Raw genomic sequence first — 11,268 nt, 5'->3', positions numbered from 1 at the left:
AGTCATAAGATGCTGAAGATATGCCTTCTCACAGAAAAACACATTAATAAAAGTTGATATTTTCAACTTTTACATTATGTTATAGGTTATTAGAGCAAATTGATGTGGATAGGCATGATCAAATGTTGTGGGACTGTCAATTATTCATGGTTGATCATCAGTCATTTATAAATATCCTCAGTCATTTATAAATATCATCAGTCGTTTATAAGTACCGTCAGTCGTTTTTAAGTATCGTCAGTCATTTATAAGTATCGTCAGTCATTTATAAGTATAATCAGTTGGTTATAAGTATCGTCAATCGTTTAAAAGTATCGTCAGTTGTTTAAAAGTATCGTCAGTCATTTATAAGTAACGTCAGTCGTTTAAAAGTATCATCAGTCGATCATAAGTATCATCAGTCGTTGATAAGTAGTTAAAGTGTATTTGGTCGCTCCTAAGTGGTATATTTAGTTGTTTATTAGCATCGAGATGTTAAAATTAATTTTATAAGGATGAAGTTGTGTTCTTTCGTACATATTGGTTCATAGAATAATCCACTGTGAGTAGGATATTAGCTTTGAAGGAAAACTAGTTCTTATTCGCAATTTCAGGTTTGCTTATAGGTGAGCACTGTATCAATGCTTGTAGGTGAGCACTATACCAATGCATCTAACAAAATGCACTTATCCTGCATGCATAATTTTATTCAATGAATAGCAAAAACGGCTTCAATCTATCGGCCTGAGCTCCTTTTGATAAACATTGAATGTCTGTCACAGCCATGAAACAGATTGCTTCAGATAAGGTAGGCAGTGGAATCATAAGTTTTAGTAAGAGGTTATCATATCTTCATTCTGTCATCTGTCAGTCAGTGGGTCTCAAGGAGTTGCCTAAAAGTAGGGACAAATCAGCAATATACATCAATTGATGTCGTGTTTAGTAAAATTAAAAATGGGAAAAAAGGAGTATTTCTAAATATTAGTAATAAATTTATGTGAGCCAAGTGTACCGTCCATGTGGTCATAACCCAATACATGCGGGCGTGTACCCAATACATGTGGTCATGTGCGCAATACATGCGGGCATGTACCCAATATATGCAGGCATGTACCCAACACATGCGGTCATGTGCCCAATATATGCGGGCATGTACCCAATACATGTGGTCATGTGCCCAATATATTTGGGCATATACCCAATACATGCAGTCATGTGCCGAATACATGTGGTCATGTACCCAATACATTCGGGCATGTACCCAATATATGCGGGCATGTACCCAATATATGCGGGCATGTACCCAATATATGCGGTCATGTACCCAATACATGCGGTCATATATCCAATACATGCGGTCATGTGCCCAATAAATGCGGTCATCAGTTTAGTACTTGTGGTCATGAGCAATGCATACAGCCATGTTTCTACGAACCTAGTACGTGGTTATGAATATAGTATATTACAATTAGAGAAATGTCAAACGGGATCAACCAGAATGCTTTTTATTATCAATACCACAATAGTATGTTACTACATTTTATTCTGCGCTAGGCCAGGCCTTCAGTCTAACAAAGTAGTATTTAGATTTTAAACAATAAACTGCATTTACTTTCAGAAACCTCACAATTGCTAATCTTATAAGTAATAAGATGGACTAACAATATCACTGCTGCAATAAATAAAGGTAAGACTTACCATATGTAGGCGGTAGCTTTACAATTGGGTGAGACTCCGCTATATTAGATGCTGTCCGTTCGTTTAATACTGTCAGTTTATTTTCCATTACTGGCAACTGCGAGCTTACCAGTCTTTGTGTGGTAGGTGGTAAAGCAATGTCGTGTAATGGAGCGGAGGATGGCATGTAGTTAAATGCTATAGGTGGTGGTGTTGAATTCCGTGAGAAGCTATTCCGTGGGTTATCTGGGTAGAAAGAGCTATCTCGGTATCGCTGCTCTGTGTACTTCGGAACTGTCAGCCCAGTAATGGCCAAATGGTGCCCCAGGTTTAGTGATTGAATCCAACGTTGGTTTGTTTCCATTGCTTTCCTCACTGCAGATAAATTGGTGGTATCTTCTAGAAGATGTATGCCAACTGCGTTCTGTCTTTTCCATTTTGTTCTGAAACAGTCCCTGAATATACTTTAGTCACACAAATAAGCACACAAATAAGCTGTATTACAAGAATTTTTCATTTTTAACAGGTTAGTAAATCTATAACATTCGCTCACCGATTAAAAAAGCAGCTATAGCTTGTCCAAAGCTCATTCGCTAACCAATTTATTTACGTGCAGATTTTATTCACAACAATTATAAGCTTTGCCATCTTTGTTGAGCTACACATGTACATCATGGATATATATATATGTGATCCTATAACATATGGTTACCTTCTGTTTTGGTACCAGGTTTTTATTTGGGCGTCACTAAGCCGGAGCGTCTGAGACAATTCTAGTCTTTCTCCTGGCTCTAAGTACTTTTTCAGCTCAAAAGATTTCTCTAAATATGATAGCTGATAGTTAGTGAACGCTGTCCTTGTTTTACGAGTAGACGGGCTAGGCAGAGGGAGGGCTACTTGAGCCTCTAAAAGAAAGATCACAGAATAGCAAGGTTCTTCAACTGTGTTCATCTGGTCAGATTGATTAACACAGCTACAGCGTTTAAATTCTTCTACTTTATTATTACCTCTTTTATTTATTCCTGAAAAGGTGTGTTCTTGTCTTGATTTTTGCTCTCTTTTTCGCATATCGTTTCTCAGGGCTGACTCAAATCCCGTTTGGTATGCATTTCAGCTCTACAATTAGTAGTAAACTGTGTCAGTTCAATTTTCAGAGACAAAAATGATATGTAACCAGTTTCTCAATCCTATAATATTACAATTTGCTTGGTAGCTCACAGATTAACCATGATTTTTAATAATCATATAAAATTTGCCATGCGCTTCATGTTGCCAACACTATTTGAAAGCAACACATGCCAACCTAGTTTGATTTACATTTGAACTTCTCAAACTTATGATTAGACATCCTATTCATATAAATCTCTGAACTTAATATCTTTTCTCATATCTTTTCTTTGTTGCTTAACAAACAAGATATTTTAATATATTACAAAACCAACATCCTTCATACTCTTCAACATATTGACGCTGGTAATTTTTTGCTCTTCAACTCTCAAAATATTTAAAAATTTCAACGCTAGTTTAGACAGCAAAGCTCTTACCTTATAAAGAATTTATTATGCTTGTTAAAAATTGATGGTTCAATTCCGCAGCGCCGCTATCCTCAAACCGGAGGTCTGTTGGTAGGATAGTTTGAATAAATGAAGAATCTTGCTCCTTTTATGTTCAACTGAGAGCATTGTTGCCTTTGTTGGTCGCTGCTAAACACATAAATAACTCAAGAGAAAGTAATTGGGTAATTATAGCGAATATTTATAGTCAAGGAGGTGTGAAAGTATTGTTCAGCTCTGATTTCATGTCTGATAGCGAGTTTACCTTTTACAAAATTTCTACACCGCTCCTAGGTGTCGGATATCATAATAAGACTAAGGCATTCGCATTTTTAAAGTGAGGGATGTGGCCAAACTACTCGTAAAAGCTATCACTTCATGTTCCAAAGAGTTTAGCTTATTTACAAAATATTCCACACTCATGATTTTAACATCCACTCTCTTCGATTCATATATTGCAGGATGCTCCCATATTTCCATTCATAAAGATCATCCCCAGTCCAACTGGCTTCCTTTCTGTCTGCTGTCTGAAATTCAAACAGACAAATGGCTAGGGCACTAACCACTCAGCATACGTTGTTGCATCTTTTGATATATCTTTTACTGTATGCATAGACTGCCATAAAAAAGTATGACAATCATATCAAAATCACACTGCAAAAAACAATTCTAATGTGAAATCTCCTTCCTCTTCCCAAAACACAGCATTCAAATAACTCTCAACAGTTTACTGCCGAACTCTATCAAGGTCACCTTACCAATGGCAATTAGTTAGCATTGCATTCAAGCGCTAAAACTTTCTGTGCAGCCAACCAAAATCAGTATTAACAGTTTCCTGTTTTGCAGCAGCTTTAAGACATGCCTCTCTAGTGTGACATAATCAGGAACACTTAGCAACTGCTTTTTGACCCCTCCTCCATATTAGTTATATTTCTTATTCTTGCTTTTTTATTTTGGTCAGGTCGGTGATGCCATATAGCCAGCAATTGGGTAGCATGCTTTTAATATGGAAGCATTTGTCAGGCCTTGATATAGCGGTTACAGTTTATTTCTTTCAAGATTGGATTAGCCTTCTTTCACTCTATTAAGTTTATCACAAACATTAGATTATCTATTTAAATTTCACTCCAAATGCCTTAGGTGTACTCGTATTGTATGCTGAATATTTATATTTTATAAGCAAACTGCAAGCTGTTAATGTTGTGCTATCCCAAAACAGGCATCGTAAATTAAGAATATTATTAAATGTTTCCTAAAGCAGGCCTTTAAAACGCTCTAGCACAAGAGGTAGACACGAGGCTCTATTACTTGCTAGCATAGCTTCATTTTAGCTCTGACATTACCATCTCACCCAGTTTGGTAGTCAAAGGCGTATGACTACTCCCTAATTGGAAATTCTGTTGTAGCAAAATACGTAACGCAAAGGCAAAAAATTTAGTCATGTCAACAACTGCATTCGGGCAGATTTTGAATTCTCAAGATGACATTTGAAACAAGTTGGCCAATCACTAGGTGTCAAGCCATGTTATGAAGCTCATTGATAGACTGGCTTCAAATATATCTGGTCTAAACATATTAGTAGCCACATTCTGATTCACAGTTGCAATAGCTGCTTCCATACTGATGCAATAGATAAATTTTGTGTACTCCTCTACTAGTTGTTTTGACTGGACCCACAGAAGCATTCATGGCTTTCACTGGGTAGTCGATGAACACTTCTGGAGATATTTGAGAACCAAAGTAAGAGTAACCTTGCGTTTCATTTTCGCTAAAGTGTGAAGGATTTATTTAATGACCTTTCGCACTATAACACATTGGTTCACAGAACATGATTGTGTATCAGAGCTAAGGCCCATCTACAAAAAGATCAATTTTTAGCTTAAAACAATAAAATGTAATATTTCTGTTATATCATCTAAACAAGATCGATTGAGCCTCGGAGCCTAACCCACCTCAGACATTTCTCCAGTAAAACAGACTTCATTGTTTGACCTATTATATATGCCAAATTCTAAAACTATTTTGTAAATTTAAATAATCAACCTGCGGTTGTTATACACAGCAATAGATTCAAACTAGATAAAACAGTTTTGGAGTAATTCATTGCAATATGCTACAAGTGCACGCAACCTGACATTTAGTTCGAGGATGACACAAACACCGCCAAAGAAAGTGGATGGTGAATATCCAGAAATCTTTTTAGCGAAGCATCTGCTATGATTTAGCTAGATTATGAAACTAGGATATAGATTTATCGTGTATTAGAATGTGAGGATTATAGGACTATATTCGAGAAAGCATGTTTGCCCCAATGGATAAGTATTTCATCTGTAGCAGCGGTTGGGGAAACTAAAATCTATCCATTTGACACATCCTCTTTCATGTTATATTTAATTGCATAACGAATAAAATATTGTAAACACTTGGAACATTCCTCAAATCATTACAAAGTCGTAGATAGAGCTGAACGAAATGGATGGACTACGGAAAAAATTTATTTGCCATGGTAATTATGTCAATTTGCTACTCTCGGATGCCTTGCGCCTGAAATAACAGCACTTGACAGGTCGCCACTGGCATGATAAGCTTTAACCAAAACATCTTTAGGAATTCATCTCAGTGAGATAAGCCTTAATAGCCTCTCTGTCCCTTTCCAACATGGCAGCATTCAATTCGATATTCTCACATGACTGTTGAATAACACGGTTGGCTGCAGGCGCAGGGTTCTTCTCAAAAAAATCCTACAAAAGGAAAAAACAAAAGCTGACCGATAAGGCAAAAAGGTTAGTATTAAAAAAGCAAGAAAATGCAAGACAGGTTTACGATAAGGTGCAATTTCTCTTGAAGAGAGAAGGACTCTTTAGGAATTGTACCAGCAAGATGTAAGGGGTAACATCACTTATTGAGCTTCGCCTTGACTGAAGGTCTTGCTACATGAGCAGAGAAAAAACTGAAGCATATGAAGCTAGCTGATATAGCTCATTATAACAATCTTCATTTAATTTTATTTATTTCCAACGCAAGCTACATAGGGTTGTGTCCTAGTCTGGCTTTCAAATGGTGAGGACAACAAGGCTTCACACTAGCAATTATCGATTGTGGACAAGGATATTCTTCCATGTAACATACTGTATGTACAACAGTCGCTTGTATAAATTGAAACAGTATATTAAACATGTCAAGTAGGTTTTGCGGCAATAAGATATGCTAAACTGTTTTCTATAGTTTAATTTATGTTTTGAACTTTAGAGTATTTTTATAGTTGGCTAATTGGATGTTATTATCATTTGTGTAGCAGTTTGTTAAACCAGTTTTAGCATTGCAAATAGCTGTACAAATGCTATCACTATTACAAATGATTGATGATCCATGTTACAGTACAGATATCCCTCATGATGATACCTCAACAACAGTACTGAAAATCCAGCAAGGCATAGAGAGCTTCACATAAGGCGCATTCTCATTGGTCGCTCTATCTGTTCGAACAATACAACAAATATCTATGTCATGCATAAGTGATGCATTTCATAGTATGACCGACCGGATAAGAGACTGGATATTTACACACCTTTATTTCTGGAATAACACTTCGATCTGCAAAGTTTTGAATAGATATCTTTACAAGGCTGGCCTGCAAGAAACCTCCGTCATACATAGCTGATAGCTTAGGCCAATTGGCTTGTACAAACTTCCAAGTCAGTTGCCGACCAAGTGCAGAGGATGTAACTCCAGCAATGCAGCTAACTGCGTCTTGCGTCCTCACCTTGTCCTGGAAGTGAACATAATACAAATTTAATAACAAGCCAAGCCATAGCGCACTTTCTTGTGTTTCAATGGAATGGTGAACTAGCTACGAATCCTTTAGAGTCATATTGGAACATTAGAAACATCAGTAAAATTACAGGTGTTTCATAGTAACATTACTGTTATTTCGTAGTAACACTATAGGCATTTTATAGTAACATAGCAGGTACCGTAAAACCTTCATTTGAATGCCATGGTGCTCTATTTTTCAACCTTTCTCTTACAGTAGCGTTTCAAGGTTATGTTCAAATACAGGGTCGCGTTGTATTTTTCAAACACTTCGTCAGAATGTTGAAAAGATAAATTTAACCCTTTCACGGGCAAATCGAATGTCATCTATATTTTTGCACTCTCTTTGCGACATTAAACCTTTTGGAGGCAAGAAATTTGCTAACTTATAACTTACCTCTTGTCGTGATCTTAACTTGTCGTAGATTTTTAAAATAAATATGCACGAGGAAGCTGATACATGCCTCTACCAGTTGACAGCTATTGCTTGCAATTAACCAATTCTGATCTCATAGCCTGTACTACCATTTGTTAGAGCTTTCAAGTTTTTCATTTTATTTTACATCTGAAGGCATATTTTTATTTTATAACTACATGTATAATATTCAACAAGGTTGCACAAAAGCTCATTGCACTCATCGACATGTTTGTTAGAGTTCACAGCCAAAACTGGCTTTTTATGTGCAATGGAAGAGGAGTTATGAGCAACGATCCATTGTAAGCTGAGTTGAGATTACCGCAATCATGCTATCAAATTATTGTAAGTTTTATAATAATAGTAATAATCTATCAACGCTACAAATATATATTCAATCACAAGTAACATAAAGAAACCATAATTATAATACGTGCAGCAACAAAAATTAACATTTTCAAAACAAAAATAATAGCATCGTTCGCTCAGCCAATTCCGCTCTCATTGTTGCCTTCGTTTGAAACCATTTCATATTCTTCTGGCTGTTTAATACCTTCCACCGTGTCTTCTGACCTCAACTTCTCTTCTGCACAGCTGTGTTCGTCGATATTAGCATCCAAACAATTTTTTAGCAGAAGAAAACCTTATACATAATGCGGTTTGGAATATAAACCTCTAGCGTGACTGGAGAAAAAAAAATCAAAATACCCTCAAAATATTAGCCTCAAATATCTAGTAACACATTTTCCATCGTAAATGCGAAAACTTTTCACGCATACATCGAAGTATCAAGACTGCGTTTACTAAGTAAATACTATTAGCCTGATACAGTTACTAATTATTTCATTGTTGTTGCAATCCAAAACTCTAACGAAAATCTTAAAGGTTGCCCTTCAACAAAATTCACATTGCAGTTATTTGGTATCAAAAGATTCACCATGTCTTACTCTGTTGTGTTGTAGGTTGCAAATATGTGAAAATGTGATTACAAGCTCTTGAAAGCTCAAAAACGAAAAGCGGCCGTAGATTGGAATCTCTTTATTTCTCTGACGTAGTCATGACAGTTTGGTTATTGTCTTGTCACGTGATGTTCTCACGTGAATTGAAAGGCCAATAAAAAGCTCAATATAAAACTTATCGTAGCACTAGTTTATGACAAATACTTCGGGCTTTACCGAAGACCCCGTATCAAATATAGATGCTCGCTACTTTACAGTTTTGTTTCGGTTTGGTCCAATCGGCAAGTCGTAATCTAATCATGTGACCCAATACTTCGCAAATAATTTCTGCAGCATTTTTCGATTATCACAAGTGACCAACAAGCTCGTCAGGATTATCAGACAATGATATGTACTCCTTCGAGCTAAGGCTGAAATATTAAACAAATTTTTACGGTAGGTTTAGAGATATCAGTGCTAAAAGTGACAGCATTACAATGACGATAAAACAGACGCGTAAGAACAATAGACATGGTTTTATTGAATGCGTGAAGTATATTTGTGAAATATTTCGACGAAAGTGTAAACAGAAACCATCTCTCACAACTACATCACATTTGAGCCGTTTTGAAAAGCGAATCTAAACTACGGCGGTCTCGTGTGGCTGCGATTTTCTGTTCGTTTTTGAGCTTTTAAGAGCTTGCAATCACCTTTCCAGATATTTTGCACTTACAATACAACAGAGTAAGACATGGTGAATCTTATGATACCAAATAACTGTAATGTGACTTTTGTTGCAAGTCAACCTTTAAAGACTTGGACAACGAACTTGGATATGAGCGGAAACAAGGAACGAATTGATTGTTGATGCAATCGAGTCATTTGTACGGTTTTGTGGACGCTTTTTCTACTGATCACTGCGGGTTCGTGAAGATTAAGAATGTCAAATACGTGCAAATAGAAGTGGCGTTCAAATACAGGTTTAAACGGTATTTCATAGTAACATTACAGGTATTTCATATATGACCCATTGCTCATTTATAATGTTACCTTCGTTTGTGATGCTTTGGAGACAAAGACAAGACAAAATAAAACAAGCTTTTTCATTTTTAAATTCTTTAGTCCTTAAATTTAATAGCAAATACTTGTTAACAATGATAGTCTCTTACAGATATGGCGAACTGAAGGACATTGGTTATCTGCTCTTCATCCTTGACATATCCCAGAACCCTCAGCACTCTGACTTTTTCTTCGCTAAGCTCACTCGTCTCATAAACCTGTTCATGAATATCAGATATGTTAGATATAAGCTGAGAATAAGTTAAAACAACTTGGGGAGCAACCCTAAACCCTAAACCAATCGCTATATACTTTGTAGTAATAGCGATATAGTAATATAGTAATACTAGGTGAATTCTCGGCGTTGCGTTGCCCGGGTAATATAAGAGCCTGGACAGAAGATTTGTTTTTATTTAACATATACAACATTTACCATTCTAACTTTTAAACTTCATATCAGGTGAAAAGTGTTTTGAGTAGTTGAAATGAATTAAAAGAAAAAATAAAACAACTGTAAAGGTTTTTAAACTTTTTCAAACAACTGAACTGTTAAATTTCGTATCATGAAAGAAGTGTTTTTGGTGAAATAAATTGGGAGGAAAAATAAACAGAAAAAAGTGTTTAAATGTAAATGCGAAATAATTAGGAAGTAATGGCTAAATATAGTCTCTTTTGCTACGATTAAAATAAAAAAACATTTGGTACGCAATTATAAGATTTTAGTTTGTTTCAATGTTGGATATTTTTCAGTGTTGACAGATTCAGAAATTCTTCATTGTTGGCATCGTGACGCAAAAATATCATAGTGGTGGTATAGAAACCCATAGTAATTATCTAAGGCAAACACCTGGTAAAATCATCATTAAAAATAGTAACAAAATAATATGTTAACCGTAGTAACTATAGTTACATACAGTAATTATAGCTACATACAGTAGCTTTGTGGTTAGATGCGCAAGTTAAAAAACTTGCCACTGCGAACTTCGTGAGTACAAATCCAGCACGATGCGAGCTTTTCATTCCAAGATTTTAATAGCTACAGCTGGACAGACAGAATAACAGACAGACACACAAACACTGAGATTTATATATATATATATATGGATCAATGTCATGAACCAATAGGAATAATTACAGACCTTCATTAGCTTATCAAAGTGGGACTTGTCACCTTTCTTGATCACTGTTCCATAGACCTGCAAATAGTATATGAGAGTCTAGTCATACAGCATACGAAAGTTTTTAGTTATAAAGCATACAAGAGTTTCGAGCCACTCTGTAAAAGATAGTTTAGAAATAGAGTATTAGTATATGACAGTCTAGACAGAGAATATAGGTGTATGACAGTCTAGACAGAGAATATAGGTATATGACAGTCTAGACAGAGAATATAGGTATATGACAGTCTAGACAGAGAATATAGGTATATGAGAGTCTAGACATAGAGTATATGAAAGTTTCTAGTTATAAAGCATATGAGAGTTTCGAGCCACTCTGTAAAAGATAGTCTAGAAATAGAGTATTAGTATATGACAGTCTAGACATAGAGTATGAGTATATGACAGTTTAGACATAGAGTATATGTATAGGATAGTCTAGACATAGAGTATGAGTATATGACAGTCTAGACAGAGTATGAGTATGACAGTCTAGACATAGAGTATGAGTATATGATAGTCTAGACATAGAGTATGAGTATATGACAGTCCAGACATAGAGTATATGTATAGGATAGTCCAAACAGAATAGGATTATATGATAGTCTACACAAAGTACTCTAAAGTCTAAACAAAGCTTGTGATGATATAGAAACAGGAAGTACTGATTAACTCAC

The 11,268-nt window shown here is 35.7% G+C and overlaps 1 protein-coding gene across 1 annotated transcript in view; it reads right to left on the bottom strand.

The window, feature by feature from the left end:
• Positions 1 to 5,572: 5,572 nt before the first annotated feature.
• The window catches only part of LOC137388720 (puromycin-sensitive aminopeptidase-like), a 39,029-nt gene continuing 33,333 nt past the window's right edge, over positions 5,573 to 11,268 (bottom strand). The window contains exons 16-19 of the mRNA XM_068075172.1: positions 10,574 to 10,630; positions 9,545 to 9,652; positions 6,778 to 6,978; positions 5,573 to 5,950 (exon numbers count right to left, since the gene is read on the bottom strand). Coding sequence (XP_067931273.1) covers positions 5,813 to 5,950; positions 6,778 to 6,978; positions 9,545 to 9,652; positions 10,574 to 10,630 — 504 coding nt within the window. The 3' untranslated portion in view covers positions 5,573 to 5,812. The remainder of the gene's footprint in view (positions 5,951 to 6,777; positions 6,979 to 9,544; positions 9,653 to 10,573; positions 10,631 to 11,268) is intronic.

This window comes from Watersipora subatra, chromosome 2 (genome assembly GCF_963576615.1).
Source record: "Watersipora subatra chromosome 2, tzWatSuba1.1, whole genome shotgun sequence".
Taxonomy (NCBI): Eukaryota; Metazoa; Bryozoa; class Gymnolaemata; order Cheilostomatida; family Watersiporidae; genus Watersipora; species Watersipora subatra.
Note: the sequence above shows the minus strand (reverse complement) of the source record. Positions and strands in the feature narration are given on the sequence as shown.